Consider the following 16901-nt stretch of genomic DNA (forward strand, 5'->3'; position numbering starts at 1 on the left):
GTGAGATCAAGGTGGCAGCTTGGTTGGGTTTGGTGAGAGCCCCCTTCTTGTATTCTGAATGGCAGAGAGCGGAAAGAAGAAGCAAGCTCTCTTGTGACTCTTGTAAGGGCACTAATCCCATGCATGAGGGCTCCACCTCATGATCTCATCTAATTCTAATCACCTCCCCAAGATCCTATCTCCTAATACCATCACATAAGAAGTAGGATGTCAACATATGAGTTCGGGGAAGACACAAATGTTTAGTCCATGGCATTCTGCCCTTGGCCCCCCTAAAATCATTTCCTTCTCATACAGAAAAATACGTTCGTTCCATCCCAACAGCGCAAAAGTCTTAAATTTGTTCCAGCATTGATTCCAAAGTCTAAAGTCCAAAGTCTCATCTAAATATCATCTAAATCAGGTGTGGGTGAAACTTTAGGTACCATTCATTCTGCGGCAAAGTCCTCTTCAGCTGTCAAACTGTGAGAGCAAAAAATTTATGTGTTTCCAAAATACAATGGTTGGACAGGCATAGGATAGGCAATCCTATACCTAAAGGGAGAAATAGGAAAGAAGGAAGGCTGACAGGTCTCAAGTAAGTCCAAAAGGTAGTAAAGCCAACTCCATGAGATTTTAATACTAAAGATAATCTTCAGCTCTGTGCTCTGCCTTTCGGACCCACTGTGGTGATGGTCTTGCCCCTGCAGCTCTGCTCTGCATCCTGATCCCCATGTTTTTCAGTGGCCTTGGCCTCATGGCAGAGGCCATCTGGCCTGTTGAAAGCAGGTCTCCCCTTTTGTAACTGAGGAGAAAGCCCTATTGATCTCTGAATCTTTGCATGTGCTTGTAGCCAAACAGCCCTATGACATCATCCTTAAAAAATCCAAGAAGTACAACAGCTTTCCTTCATTCTTTCCCATCTCATTCCCCTTCAGTTCAAACTGGCATTTTTCCTGCAGGTGTGGCTATTAAATCCGTAGTTCACACCCACCTTAATCTCCTTACCAAATATAACCTTGGACCCACCTTTGGTGTTCTCTCCTGAGTATACTTTCTCATTTTTACCATATGGATAGGCTGAGAATTTACATACCTTTAAATTCCACTTCCTTTTTTATTAACAGGTCTGTCTTCAAGTCATTTCTCTCTTTTTGCATTCTACTGTAAGCAATCAAGAGGAACCAAACCACTTCTTCAACATTTTGCTTAGAAACCTCCTCAATTAAGTATCCAATTTCATTGCTCACAACTTCCACCTTCTACAAAACACTGGAATTGTAACACAGTTCAGCCAAGTTCTTGCCCTTTCATAACAAGGATCGCCTTTTCTCTGTTATCCAATAACACGTTCCTCATTTTCATGTGGGACCTCATCAGCATGGCCTTTGCTTTCCACATATCTACTAGTGTTCTTTCGGCTCAGGATCACTGAGGTTTTCTCTAAGAAGATGGAAGCTGTCTACAGCTCTCCTCTTCTTTATGAAGTCTCACCAGAATTGCCTTAACAGTTCTTTTCATGACAGTCTAGGCCTTTTCTAGCATGTACACAGAACTCTTCCAATCTCTACTTACTATCCAGTTCCAAAGCCACTTCCACGTTTTCAGGTGTTTGTTACAGCAACACCCCCACTTCTCTGCACCAATATCTCTTGTTAGGGTTTTATAGGGAAACAGAACCACTTGGATAAATACTTATTATTAGGGGTTGGCTCATGTAATCATGGAGGCTAAGCCCTATTATCTGCCATTTGCAAACTGGAGACCCGGGGAAGCTGATGTTCTAAGTTCTAGTCTGAGTTTGAAGGCCAATGTTAAACCCTGGTCTGAGTCAGAAGACCTGAGAACAAGAAGCACCAATGACCCAGGATAGGAGAAGATGGATATTCTAGCTCAAGCAGAGAGCAAATTTACCCTCCTCTGCCCCTTAATGGATTGATTGGCCTTATCCAATCTTCTTGACTCAGTCTACTGATTCAAATGCTAATCTCTTCCAGAAACACCCTCATAGACAGAAATAATGTCTTGCCAGCTATCTGGGCATCGACTTGGCCAAGTCAAGTTGACATAAAATTAACCATCATATCTAGTTAATATCATGTCCTTCATTTCTTGATGTTTCCTGCTCTTTTCATACAAGAGGGAGAAAATTTCCATGCCCATTATTGTGAGCATATCTAGTCACCAAGGATCAGAATCCACTGTTTGGGGGATGATGAGTGTTAGGCTTGTGTAGGAGGAACACATGAGGCCAGAAGAGAAGGTAAAGGCAATTTTATTAGGGCATCTGAATGCAGATGGGCTGAGCCACAAATGGCATCAGCCCGGAGTGGTTGGGGAGGAAGACTAGAGGATGTAGGGAGGGAACTTTTTGGAGCTCACTGATTTTTCTGAGCTGGAGTGGAGAGTTACCAAATTTAAGAACAGGTTGTTGTTTGAGTTCATCTAAAAGTTACTTTTCCATGCAGGGAGTGGAAAGTTACCAAGAGTAAGGAACAGGTTGTTGTTTGAGTTCATCTAAAAGTTACTTTTCCCTGCAGGGAGTGAAAGTTACCAAGCGTAAGGAACAGGTTGTTGTTTGAGTTCACCTAAAAGTTACTTTCTCATGCAGGGGAGGGGTGAGCCCTCAGGAATGTTAAGTTTTTGTCCACGTGTAACAATGAGAAATGGAGTAACAGAGATAAAATTCCATTTCGTTTTGTTTGTTCTGAACTGCTTGGCTTTATACTAACACTTTTACAGGGGTCTCTACCACGTGGATGAGCTGGGAAGTTACAAAGAACATACATTTATAATTCTGCCACTAAATAAAAAGTCTTAAAAAGTCCCATTAGTTAGTGAAAGAGGCAGGCTTCAGAAATGTCTTGCTATTTTGGGGGGGAGGTTATTATGAGTGATTAGGTGTTTAACTTTGACTTTTGATAGCGATTTCTTTATAAGTGCCAGGGGGACGGCTAACCTAAACTCGAGCACATCCGTGCAGTGGAACCCCACTCCAGCAGTGGAAAGGACTACGACGCAGCTCCATACAGGAATGTCAAAAACATTTATGCCAAGAGAAAAAAGAGTTTATCAAAAGCATGCATACTGTATGATTCTGTTTATATAGATTCTAGAACAGACAAAACTAATCTTTGGTAAAAAAAAAAAAAAAAAATCACAAATGTGGTTGCCTTGAGACGGGGGAGCACTGAAGATAGACCGGGAAGGGGTATGAGGGAATTATCTAGGGGTTATTAATATTCTATATCTTGATACATAGAGGGTTGGGTAACAGGGATACATGTAGCTCTTAAAATTCACTGAATGTATTTATGACTTTATTGTATGTAAACTTAACCCCAAAATATATAAACAAAATAATGCCATACATGCTGAAGTGTTTAGGGGTAAAGTGTACCGATACCTGCAGTTTACTTTAAATTGTAATAACTACAACAATGGATTGATGGATAAATACACAATAAGACAGAGTAAAAACTTAGATTCTTTCAACTTTCCTGTAGATTTAAAAATTTTATAATGCAATGTTAAAAATATAATTTCAGAACAAAACCTATTAATATTAAAAAACCACAAAGGGTACTCTGGTTAGTGTTTTTTGGTGATATAATATGCTTTTAAGCACTGACTATCATTAGAGAAATTAAATTACTTGTCAAAGCTAAATGAGAATTTATTCCATTACCTTTTCTCCAAATGAAGCCTAAAAGAGACATTTAAAATGATAAACATAAGGATTTCTTTTTTTTTTTTTTCAATTTTAGTTTATATTCAATATTATTTTGTGTTAGTTTCAGGTGTACAGCAGAGTGGTTAGATAATCGCATGCTTTACAAAGTGATCCCCCTAATATTTGAAGTACCACCTGGCCCCATACAGTTATTACAGTATTATTGACTATATTCCTTAGGCTGTACTTTTCATTCCCATGACTATTTTGTGACTACCTATTTGTACTTCTTAATCCCTTTAACTTTTCACCCAGCCCCTAACCCCCATCAGTCTGTTCTCTGCATCTACGAGTCTGTTTCAATTGTGTTTTTGTTCTTAAGATTCCACATATAAGTGAAATCATAAAACACATAAGGATTTCTGATGCCACATGAATCCTTACGAAATTAAATTTATAATTAAAAACTACTTAGTTTTATGTTTTGACTATGCATCCTTTCATTTACAGTTTTTTTCTTTTGCTAATCTTTAGGTTCTGAAATGCAAGGAGGATGCTAAGCAGGCGCTAGGCTTCAGTTAAGAAGATAATGCACTATTTTAAATGACCTGATAAGAAGTATTGTTGAAAATCTTGATTTCTGGGTACAGATAATACCACAGCACTTGACTTTTATACCATGAGAATTATTGGAATTCAGGAAGCCTGGATTCTAATTCAAAATGACCGTGACAGTTTAGAATGTTGTATTTTTTCAAAGGAAACAGTTCAGTAGGAACATGTACGAAAGTATACCCTTCAGGACCAAAAAGCCATAAAAAAGGGAATGAATGTAGGGTGTCAGCACTGCGTACAGTCAGCTCTGCTCACTGAATAATCACTGTTCCTTGTGCTATGATTGGATCCAGCTTTCATGTTTAAATAATACGGAGAAATAAGTACAGGTTTAAAGAGGAGCAGGATGACTAAAATTACCAAAAACTGCTCCTCTGAGGAAAATCTGAGAGAAGAGGAAATTCCATAAAACTCTTTAAGATTGAAAAGGCCCAAGTTTTGCTTGTTTACCATTTTCAATTACATGAAGTGTTTTCCTGAGGAGAGCCTCTGAAAAACTAATAAGGGAAATGTATTTAAGTTGAGTACTGGTTCGCTTGTGCAAATGGAAGAATCTCTTGACTTTAAGGTTGATTAAAGTCTGGGATAATTACCAAGAGATGCTATGGGATCTATATCCCTGGAGAATTATGTAAAGAAACGTAATATAAAGCCTGAGGGTGGGGGCAAGCTCAGAGGACCTGGGCAAGGACCTTCCTGGGTCTTCATTTTAATGACAGTGTTTCACTCCAGAGTAACAGTTTTGAAATATAGCTTGGTACTGCCTTACACTTTTTCCGGGGTTTCTATAAGAAAGGAATGACAACGTTAAATTTGCTTCACTTAAAAATTCACTGTATTAATGTACAGCAATGTTACTGTAATTAGCAATACTGCATTGTAGACTTGAAAAAGTGTTCAAAAGAAAAGAAAAAATAATAACTGTGAGGGTGATGGGCATATTAATTAGCTTGGTTTCAGTGATTATTTCAAGGTATATACATATCAAAACATAAAGTTACACACTTTAAATACAATTTGTATTTGTAAGTTATGCCTCTAGAGCTTGAGAAAAATCACTGTAATGATTCTTTTCATTGGACTTGTCTCATAATAAATGATTGCATATTGCTTGGGTGACTATTTGTTCTTAACTTAGTTTCTGTACTTTAGAATTATTATAAAATAATTATAATGTATTCTGTTATTTTTCTCTTTAATGTTATAACATTACCATTAGGAGGAAATTGTTATATTTAAATCATTGTATTTATGAGTATTTTCTGTTGGTGAGAGGGCCGGCCCTACCTACGTATGAGTCTCTGACATTCTTTGCTATTTTAGCCCACCAAGTCACCATTTCACCATCCAGGGCCAGTTAAAATGAAATGAGATAAAAATGTCATCTTTGGCCCGGCCAGCGTTGCTCAGCGGTTGAGCATTGACTTAGGATCCAGGAGATTGTGGCTCGATTCCCGGCCCAGGGCACATGCCCGGGTTGCAGGCTCGATCCGCAGTAGGGGGCGTGCAGGAGGCAGCCCATCAGTGACTCTCTCAGCATTGATGTTTCTCTCTCCCTTTCCCCTTCCTTTCCTTTCTCTGAAATCAATAAAGATATATTAAGAAGGAAAAAAAAAGTCATCTTTCTGAATGATTTCTCCTCTTTCGGAAAGTCAGTATGGCAAAATCCTTTTGCATTTCCCGTGGTCGTCTCTATCTTTGGTCTCTTAATTTTATTCCATGGCTCACCTTTATTCTTTTTGCAGAGAAAAACTTGCTTCCTGTTGTAATGCTGTCCAAAACCTCATTGTCTCGAAAAAAAACACTCCAGTTGGGACTAACATGATTTACGAGGCGGAACGTCAGTACACAATCCTAATTAGAGAGAACATTTTTAATATGTTCCCCGTGGTGAGTAAAGATTTGTTGTGGTTTATTTGTGTCATTGTTCCACAGGTGAATTTTCTCTCACTTCAAGTTACAACTTATAATAATGGAGGAGTTAATTAATTAAAATACCATACTCTTGTATAAGATACATGGCCCATTTTTAAAAGGCTCTTTTGAATGCCTGGTGGCTCTGCAGGGGCTGGTATTTATAACTTAAATGATAAGCTCTCCCACTTCTCGAGTCTTCATGACTCATCCTTGAATGAGGTGAGGTACTTACTTGGGCTTTCTGCATAGTAATTACTGGGGCCTGGAAAGAGGACCATTTTTCACCTGGAACAAGGTTCTTCCAGTTGTCAGTTTGGGTGACTGAGTCAATTCCTTTACAAAGAACTGTAGGTTTATGTGGTTAACCTTTGGGAAGAAAATATGTAAGAATTTTTGGTCAATAGACATTAACCTCTATAGACAGATTTTTGCCTCCTGTGTTTACTGATGTATCCCAACCTCCTAGAACACTCCTTAGTATATTTGTTAAATTAATTAATGAGCAATGATACAGTATCATTACAAGAAGAAATCTGTCCCTTAGTATAAATCCAAAATTGGGGGTAATTTTTGTCAAGAAGAACATACCATTGCTTAGAAACACACTTTCAGGAATCTTTTGTAATTGACTCGATTAAAAGTAATTAGGCCAAATCAATATGGTCAAAATAGGATCACTTAATATATACAATTTACCAAGTGTAGACTATTAGATTTTTACAATTAAATTTTTTGAACCTTTAACTTCTTACAACTAATTTACTGTCATATAAGTTGCTCCAATTTTTAAAAATTATTACATTTCAAAGAAAGAATAATTTTTTGGGAATAAACGAAAATAATAGAAACAATAGGAAAAAAGTTATACATTTTTTGGAAGACAAGGAGGGCAAAGAATAACTCATAAAACATTATAAAATGCCCTCAGGATGTACTGAAATACCAATAATTGGAAAGATAAATAAGTAAAAAATATATTTCCTATCAAGGAAGGCCTGGGAGAGTTCCCCAAGGAGCAGCCCCTTCACCTATGCAACTTTTGCTAGTGCTTTTCTTGCTTTGGACTGACCAGAACAGAGGAGTAGCAAGTACTTCTTGCTTCTAATTTGCACCTTGAAAAGAATAATTTGACACAGGTTGGATAATTCTGAATGCAATTCACAACATTTATTTTCCAAATTTATAATTGATTTTTAAAAATTGGGGGGAGAAATTTCTGAAGTCAATCCAGCAGCAATTGCAAAGCTACGTAGCAGTTTCTGTGTTGCTTAAACATTCCAGGTTCCATGGATGTGGCTCTTGGGGGAGCCAGCCTCTTTCCCACCTTGCCTCCTTCCAGTCCTCCCTGCTCAATTCTGCTCTGCTGCACTCAGCTCAGAACTGCTGGGTAGCGCAGCAAGAGATCTAAATAGATGCTTTTGATTAAATGTGAAATCACTTTCTCCAAAAACTTTGCTAAGTAACTTGCAAAGGAAAACAACAAAGTTGGATTTCAACCAGAGTGAGCAATGCACAGACACTGGAGTTGGACCAATTTGCATTTTCTTAGGAGGTTTATGTTAGGGAATATTGATGTTTGTAATTTATTTAAACTCTTCCTGAACACTTAGATCCCAAAGCATATGGATGTTTTCCCCCAGTTGACCAAAAAACCAGAGAAAAACATACATTATTTTGACTGCTTAATTGGATATATGCTCCCCTCAGTAATCTTTTCTTTTGTGCCATAAAGAGCATATTTGCATTCTACTCTATCTATAAAATTCAGAATTTATTGTAGTACCAGTTAGTAAACACTGTCTGAAGATATCCTGAGCTAGAAGTTTAGTGACTTCAGATTCCCTGAGGTATTTAGGAACCATTCATTTAAGAGCTAGGCAATGTGCTAAGCATTGTGGATATAAAGAGAAAAAAAGCATGTGCTTAAGTTAACATTTTAGGCATTGAATGTCAGGAGCTGTGTAATGTGTAGGGGTTAAGAGCGTGGACTCTGGTGCATGGGTTTGAATCCCAGCTCAGCCACTTTCTAGCTTTAACTCATGCTTCCAGTTTCCCATCTGTAAAATGCTTATACCATTGTTGTGTGGATTAAATGCCTTCATGAGTTATTCACTTGGTTGCCTTGCATGATAAGCACTTTATGATTTGTAATTTTTAAAGACAAATCTAGAAGTGCTGAAATAGAGTTCTCTTTGCTTGCTAGATATCTCCGAGGTGCACCATCAGGAACAGGTGGCCGTCACAGTGATTCAGGGGTCTGCTGGGCTGCCCAGACCACACTGGCCCTGGGGTGTTGCTAGTAGCGCTGGTAAACTGGCTTTGGGGTGTTGGGTGCCCTGACTTGTAGCATCTGCCGATTTCAGTGCTGTAAATACCCCCACCGTGGCCAATTTTAATTTACCAATGGTTTAACAGCCTACTCACAAAATTCCTGAGTATATATCAGTTGGCTCTCACAAGCTCCTCACAAGTGGGCTTCAGCACAGTGCGGGGGTGCTGCACCGGGGTGGGACACTGAGCCAGCAAGCACTTATTTAGAAGTCACTGCACACATTGCACTATGTTAGGTCTGCAGTGAAAGATAAGGAACACTGAAAAATAATAAACACACTCTGCCTTGAGGACTTACACTCAAATTCTAAAGAAAAAAAATAGGTGAATCAGGACCCTGTCATTGTAGAATATGACTGGCACCCTTGCTGCTGGTGAAGGTCACGCTGTTCCTTCAGGGAAAGTGACCAGCAAAGGAGAGCTGTAGTGTTGAACTGAAAAGTTGTGTTTCAGACTGAGGAGGATTTGGTGAAAGTGGGAGTCTTTCAGGGTAGGCAAGTTGGGCCCTTGGAAAAATTTTAAAAGATTCACGCCTGGGAAATGAATTTGAAATATATCACCCCAGAGTGAGTAGGCCTCCCTGAAATGCCATGGCTGGTCATTTGCGGAGATGGCAGGCATAAATCTCCTATCGTCACTGAGCCTGAAGGCCTAACTATTTAAGAAGCATGGGAAATTTTGCTAAATTAGTTACTAATTTTATTTCCCAGAATAGAGGATTTTACATGACTTGCCAATTGCTTTTTTCCCCCTCTTTTTTGCTGAAAATGTTCCTGTTAGTAAGGCACAATGTTGGATTTTGCCATTCTAATTTTATTTAATTATGTGATGTAAACTGCATTATATTACATTTCATATACAAATATATTTTGTATTATTTCATTCTATTGTATGTGATATGCTGTATATAGCTCTGCAGAGAAATAACAGGTTTAGGAGAGTTTTTTATTTTAAGTCATAAGTTGATCGACATGTTATATGGTATTGCTACCTCTCCTTTTCTTGTTCTTTCCCTTTCCTTAGCATGTGTAAAAATTAAGCTACTTGAATTAAGCCAATGATATTTATGGTTCTAAAAGTAAGATATTTCATGGCAGTTTTTACTTCTTCCTGCTAGTCGCAGCCTTTTGTGGAGCGCCCTTACAATCAGTGTGCAGTGGTTGGAAATGGGGGGATTCTGAATAAGTCTGGCTGCGGAGCTGAAATAGATAAATCTGACTTCGTTTTTAGGTAAGACCTGCTCAGCTGCTTTCTTTGACCCAAAGATCAGTTGGATATTTTACAGGGTCAGTATAAAGATACTCTGTAAATGTTGACCTTTGAGCTGTATTGTTTAAGTCTCCAGATTATTGTGGTAGGCTTTCCTGCAGTGGTAAGTGGATCATTAGTTCCTCCGAATGCCGATACGAGAATAAAATGTTCTGTGATCATTTACATTTCAGAAGCTCTGGGTAAAATCATGGTAAAGGGGGTCTGCACTGCAGGATTTGTCAGAGCCTTCAGTGTATTAAGGATATCATGGCTCCCTGAGAGGACTCTATGGAGCAAAGAGCATTTTTAAAAGTTTTGTCCTCAGATAATATGAGGGAAAATGCTAGACTAGGCATTGTACAGCCATGCAGCATCATTGTTTATTGAGTTTTCTGACTTGAAATTAAAAAATGTGCGCAGCTTCTAAATTATGCTCTTTTTAAACATATCTCAGTACTAGCTAACTTGCAAAAATAGAAACAAAAGTGGTTTCCATGTGTGCCTGTACTCATAAGCCCTGTTACAGGGCATCTCCACTTCCCGAATATGAAGGAAAGGTGATTCATCCCTGGGAGGATGGATTTCAGTTGAAATGCACCTTTTTTAAAGTAAATATTTTTATTAATTTTTCGAGAGAGGAAGGGAGAAGGAGAGAGGGAGAAACATTGATGTGAGAGTGAAACATCCACTGGCTGCCTCCTGCACGCCCCCCATCAGGGATCGAGTCCACAAACCCCAGCATGTGCCCTGACCAGGGATGGAGCCCACAACCTCTTGGTACATGGGGTGACGCTCAACCAACCGAGCCACACTGGCCAGGGCTGAAATGCACCTTTTAAAAAAGTATATTGAAATCTCTTTGTTCCTATTTCAGGAACACTGATTGTATACTTCAGAGGAGATCCTTAGATCCTTATTAATTCAATGCTGTCCTTTTTAGCAAATAGAAAAGAAGTTGATCAGTAGTTCTTCCTTCACTTTAATCTCATTTAAAATTTTTATGCTGAAGGTAATGACAGAACAACAGACCCAGCAGTCCAACAGTTACAGGGTGTGTTCCTCATGATGAATATTAAAATGGCCAACACCTGAGTGATTTAGCCATTTAGTTAAAGCACTCAGTACTAAAAGGCCATCATGAAGATAAATAATTCTTCTTGTAATAAACTTTTTATAGACTTAATATTCCTAAAATCTGTGGAATCATGCCTAAACACCCATTTGACTTTATGCAAATATAGGAGATACAAGTTTAGTTTAAAAATTTTTTTTTCATTCTCAACAGCTACTTAATTTATAACTTTAAAATAAATGCATATATTTCTAGAGTCTACATTTCCTGACTCTAGATTCCAGGTATCTTTCTGCATATAGATTTTCCTTTGAAGTTTACCTTTCAAAGTAAAAGGCAAAATGAGAGCTAGACATGATTGGTGTCATTAAAATTTACTTAGTTTTTAAGCCTGTACTTATTTCAGCTGTACATGTTCACATTTTATAAAACAATCTTTTTACTTTTTATTACTTTTTTTTTTTCATTTTAAAAGATTGGGACCTATCAGTTAAGAATGTAAGGAAAAAGGTGATGAGTGGCTTTCCTATACTACTGTATGTATACAACACCCAAGGTTTCCTCTAGAAGTTTCCTTTGATACTACTGTATATGGAAATAACCTTTTATTCTTCAACAGAACATTGGACTGTCCTAGAAAGTAGATTTGTTACAGGAAGCCCACTAATGAGGTCATTTCTGGTCTGTTATCTCTGATTAGTATTTTTCCTGAAGTGCTATATTTGATTATTTTTGGATATATCTTTTTATCAAGGTAGGATGTGCATGTTTCATTTGTTTGTATGTTTAATAGAACATGGAATAGAATTTTCAACTTCATTATTCAGAACACTTGAACTTTAAGTTGCCTTTCTTAAGGAAATACTCAGATACTCCCTTTGTATGTATAGTTTTAAAGAATTAGTCTACTTGAAATTCTGTAAGTGTTACTTAAAGAGTCATAACTAACTTTCCCCTCTTTTTGTGACAGGAATAAAATTACTCAAAATTACAATTTTTAATTTGTTTTCCAATTTAAAAACAAATTTACTCTTTTGAGTAAAAGAGTACTAAACATCATTAAAAGAACATTAGGATTTTATTAACAGCATGATTTGGTAGGAAAACTATCCATATGGGAATCAGGAGATTTTCATTTTTTTTAATATAATCTTTGTTCTGGCAGACTCTATAACCTTCATCACAATGCCTCAATGTTTAAAATCTGTAAAATGGTCATCATACCACTGTGGGAATATAATTAATATAAATAATAATTTTAATAAGAGGAGTATGAACTCCCCAAAAGCTAGGCAAGGTTTAATTGTCATTTCTAGTTTTGTTACTTATAAAGGCCTTAATGTTGAAATATTTATCAAATTTGTATATTTTATGCAATGTGGAATCAACTAAGAGTTCAGTACTTATTAAATAGTTTTAAATGAAAATCAGATGAGTTCTGAGGAACTCTTAACAGCAATGATTTTCTTAAAAAAGCCCAGCCAGCATGGCTCAGTGGTTGAGCATAGACCTGTGATCCAGGAGATCTCAGTTCCATTCCTAGTCAGGCCACATGCCTCAGTTTCAGGCTTAATCCTCAGTAGGGGGAGTGCTGGAGGCAGCTGATCATTGACTCATCATCGATGTTTCTATCTCTCTCTCCCTCTCCCTTCCTCTCTCCAAAATCAATAAAGACATATTAAAAATAAATTTAAAAAAGTGATAATGGGCGAGGGAGGTGGAGGATGGTATGGGAGGATAAATGGTGATGGACAGAGACTTGACTTGGGGTGGTGAACACACAATATAGTGCACAGATCATGTGTTGTGGAATTGTGCACCTGAAACTTGTGTAATTTTGTTAACCAGTGTCACCCCAATAAATTCAATAGAAAGAAAAAAATATGACAATGATCATATATGTATGAATGTATTTGTGTGTGTGTATTTTATTTTTTCAAGTTGTATTTTGAAAATAATTTTCTTCTAAATTTCAGGTGTAACCTCCCCCCAACAACAGGAATTGTTAGTAAAGATGTTGGCAATAAAACCAACCTTGTGACTGTAAATCCCAGTATCATAAAAATAAAGTAAGTACCTCCAATTTACATAACAGTTCAAGAACATTTGTTCATTGTTTAGCATGTTTCTTAGTCTGAGCACCAATTTTATTGCTGAGACTGACTTGTAATACAGCTGGCATGGCTTTTGGGAGAAATATATAAGAATATATTTGTAATTTTTAAATTTCTATCAAGGTTATGGCTCATAATAAGTTAGGTTATGACCAGTTGTATTTCTGATGTTTTAAGCTGAATGTTGCTCATCAAATGAAAACTTACTATCTCTTCATCTGTTTTTGCAATAGGGAAGTTACTTTTTTCTATTTTCTTTTAGAATGTTAGTGTTACTTTTTTATCTTGGTAGTATTTTCTTGATAAAACCTAATCTATTTGGAAACTTCAGAGAGCAAGTCTTAAGAGGACCTGGCAAAATTTGATTTTCACTTTGGATAGTATATTACTAAAGAATTATTCCCATATTTCATTTTCCACAGTATAATTAACCATGAAATGTAGGTTGGTTAATAAAAATTCTGTTCAGTAGTTTTACTGTATTAGTTTAATCAAAAGTAACTAATAATCATTATTAATTGAATACACCCCTCAAATAGTTCTAGTGTCTGTTAAGAGAATATAAAACATTGTATCCATCTCCCAAAAGCTTACTTTCAAAATACACACAATTGTGTGATTATTATTTAAATTAAACATGTAGAGGTATCAGTTAAATTGGAGGAAACTTTTATTTACTTATTTGTTTTTTATTTATTTATTATTTATTTATTTATTTATTTTTAAATATGTCTTTATTGATTTCAGAGAGAGGAAGGGGGAGGGAGAGAGAGAGAGAAACATCAATGATGACAGAGTCATTGATCGGCTGCCTCCTGTACGCCCCCTCCTGGGGATCAAGCCCACAGCCCAGGCATGTGCCCTGACCAGAATCGAAGCTCTGTCGCCTTGATCCTAGGCTGATGCTCAACTGCTGAGCCACACCCGGCTGGGTAAATTGGAGGAAATTTAAAAAGTGTTTGTGTGTGTGTGTGCGTGTGTGTGTGTGTCTGTGTGTATTTTTTTAGGTTTTCTAAGTGAAACTTTTATAATCACATATTTACAAAAGGTGCACAAAGAGTACAGTTAAATGAGTTTTTTAAAATGTGTAGATATTTTAAGAATGTCTTATGTTTGAGAAAATATTTCATCATTATAAACTTGGAAGGTGTTTCAACATCACAAAGCAACCTTAGGAAAAAATTACTGAGATTGAAGATCAAAGAATATAAGAAATGTGGCCCGGTTGGGCGTGGCTTGGCTGTTGAGTGTCAACCTAGGATACAGGAGATAGCAGTTGGATTCCCGGTGGGGGCACATGCCGGGGTTGCGGGCTCATCCCCAGTTGGGGGCGTGCAGGGAGCAGCCAATCAATGAGGACTCACTCATCACTGATGTTTCTGTCTCTATCTCCCTCTCCCTTCCTCTCTCTGAAATCAATAAAAATATATTTTAAAAAAAGAATGTGCCCGGCCAGGCGTGGCTCAGCAGTTGAGCATCGACCTAGGATCCAGGCGATCGGGGTTCGATTCCCAGTCAGGGCACATGCCCGGGTTGCGGGCTGCAGCTGATCAATGACTCTTTCATCATTGATGTTTCTATCTCTGTCTCTCCCTCTCCTTTCCTCTCTCTGAAATCAATAAAGATATATTTAATAAATAAATAAATAAATAAAATTAAAAAAAGAATGTAAGAAATGTGTGTCCAGTAAGGGTACAGCCCAGTAAGAAAGTAGAAATTAAATCCAAGAAATATCAAGAAAGAGAGATTAAGGCCTAACCCTTGATATTTACAAGATACTGTGCATTTTGTCTGACTCTGTGGTTTGTCCTTTTTATATACAGGGATATACATGGTTCCTTTTTTTGGCCAGAGGTACATTTAGCCTGTGTCACCAAAACCACTACTTTGATGATTAATGTGGTTATTATGATTTTTTTTTTAATTTGGCAGATATGAGAACTTAAACGAAAAGAAAGAAGAATTTCTGGAGGACATTGCAGCCTATGGAGACGCTTTTCTTCTATTTCCAGCGTTTTCCTTCAAGATCAACACCGCTCCTTCCTTTAAAGTGTACGACGCTCTGAACGAGTCTAATGCAAGACAGAAGGTTATATATTTCCATCCCAGCTACCTGAAGAATCTGGCCAGCTTCTGGAGAACTAAAGGCGTGAAAGAGTACCGCCTGTCCTCCGGCTTGATGATTGCCAGCGTGGCCGTGGAGCTGTGTGAGACGGTGAAGCTCTATGGGTTTTGGCCCTTCTCTAAAACCTTGCAGCACGCGCCCGTTAGCCATCACTACTACGACAACAGATTGCCGAAGCTCAATTTCCACTTTATGCCCGAAGAATACGGCCACATTCTCCAACTTCACATGAAAGGAATCCTCCAGTTACAATTCAGCAAATGTTAAACAGCCTAACCAAAGTGACTGAAGAGGGGAATAGTTTTAATGTAATGCTCTAGGTGAGTAACAGTGTTTCCGAGCACAAAAATTGGTCGTTGTAAGGTGTAATAGGAGGAGCCCGAAATTTCGTTTGATCCAAGTTCTCCACTAAGTGTGCGACCTTGGAAACTCATTCCGTTGTTCTGATCTTCAGTTTCCCTGCCTGTAAAATGGGGACCAGGATGTCTAACTCCTATGAGGAAAATGTGAAAATCTATGAAAACTCTTAATGAAGTATTTGCCTGAGGCAGATTCTCAAAGTCTGTTTCCTTATTGGTAATTATAACAACATTTCCACCCTCGCCTAACTGATAATAAAAGGTGTGCTGTGTTGGAAACCCTTTCTGGAGAGAACACCTGAACTGCCAGCACTCACGGATGTTCTTCCTCGGGCAGGTCTCTCTATTATCAATAATATCCTTCTTATCTTTATTTCTTCCTGTCTTAGAGTGCATATAAGAAAATTATGTGCTTAAACAAGAAACCCTTGATTATTCAGGAATGAAATCCTTCCCTTTGTATGCTAATATGCCTGCTTCTGATTACATTCACTTGTGTCATTTGCTGTGATGACTTGCGTTGGTTGGATTTTAGGCCGATTCTTTTTTTTCTTTATCTACATTTTAAAATCACTTTTTATATTAACTTCCTGCTTCACTCTTAAGTCTTTTCCTCTCTCACTGACAATATCTACTTCAAGGATATGAATGGTTACAACATCCAGTTTTTCTTACCTGTTGACTTGTCTGTGGGATCACTTACTCAGTTTATGTTTTAAAAATTATTGAATAGCTACTTCATGCCAACCCTGCAACAAGCTCTGTGAGAGGGATACAAAGATGACTAAGTCCTGCAGGAGGAAGCAGACATGCATGTCATCAACTATGATATGGTGTGACCAATGTTATTACAATAGTTATGGATAGAGAATTATGAGGAACAAGAAGCAGAAATAATTAAATCTACTTCAGTGGAATCTATTTCAGAGAAGAGGTGATCTCTGTATTAAACCTAGATGAGTAAGGTTTTACCAAATGAAGACAATCCTGGGTAGAGGGAATATGATAGAGAAAAAAGCTGTCCCCTTGATTTAGATTCATCAAAACTAACACATTTGAAGGTAGATCATGGTCTTTGCCCCAAAAAACTTCTACATGAGGGTAGGATACTGAGTGTGGGGGTGCTGGCCTGCGCCCACATCTGTGAAGTGGGAATAATACCAACCTAACAGATTTTATAGGAAAGCTGTAAGGATTAAAACATGCAAACTTAATTCTCATAAGGAATGGTGTATGTTTATATGAGAAATAAGACTAATCAATTAAATATCAATCTAAAACGAAGCTTGTGTAGATATGGAATATTAGCATTTTCACACCACTCCCTTACATTATGATGACACGTGTTAATATGGGTCATCCCTGGGGGTTGCAGGGCTGGGTGAAAAAGGTGAAAGGATTAAGAAGAAACACACATATCATCCCGGCATCTACTGAATAAGTTATTTGACTTAAGTAATTATGT

General features: G+C 37.6%; 1 protein-coding gene across 1 annotated transcript in view; it reads left to right on the forward strand.

The window, feature by feature from the left end:
- ST8SIA6 (ST8 alpha-N-acetyl-neuraminide alpha-2,8-sialyltransferase 6) overlaps positions 1-15434 on the forward strand; it is a gene marked incomplete at its 5' end in the record, with an annotated part of 110866 nt that extends 95432 nt beyond the window's left edge. The window contains 4 exons of the mRNA XM_081147696.1: positions 6013-6157; positions 9633-9745; positions 12815-12907; positions 14885-15434. Coding sequence (XP_081003822.1) covers positions 6013-6157; positions 9633-9745; positions 12815-12907; positions 14885-15344 — 811 coding nt within the window. The 3' untranslated portion in view covers positions 15345-15434. The remainder of the gene's footprint in view (positions 1-6012; positions 6158-9632; positions 9746-12814; positions 12908-14884) is intronic.
- Positions 15435-16901: the final 1467 nt, after the last annotated feature.

Source organism: Miniopterus schreibersii (genome assembly GCF_964146895.1).
Source record: "Miniopterus schreibersii genome assembly, chromosome: 1".
Classification (NCBI taxonomy): domain Eukaryota; kingdom Metazoa; phylum Chordata; class Mammalia; order Chiroptera; family Miniopteridae; genus Miniopterus; species Miniopterus schreibersii.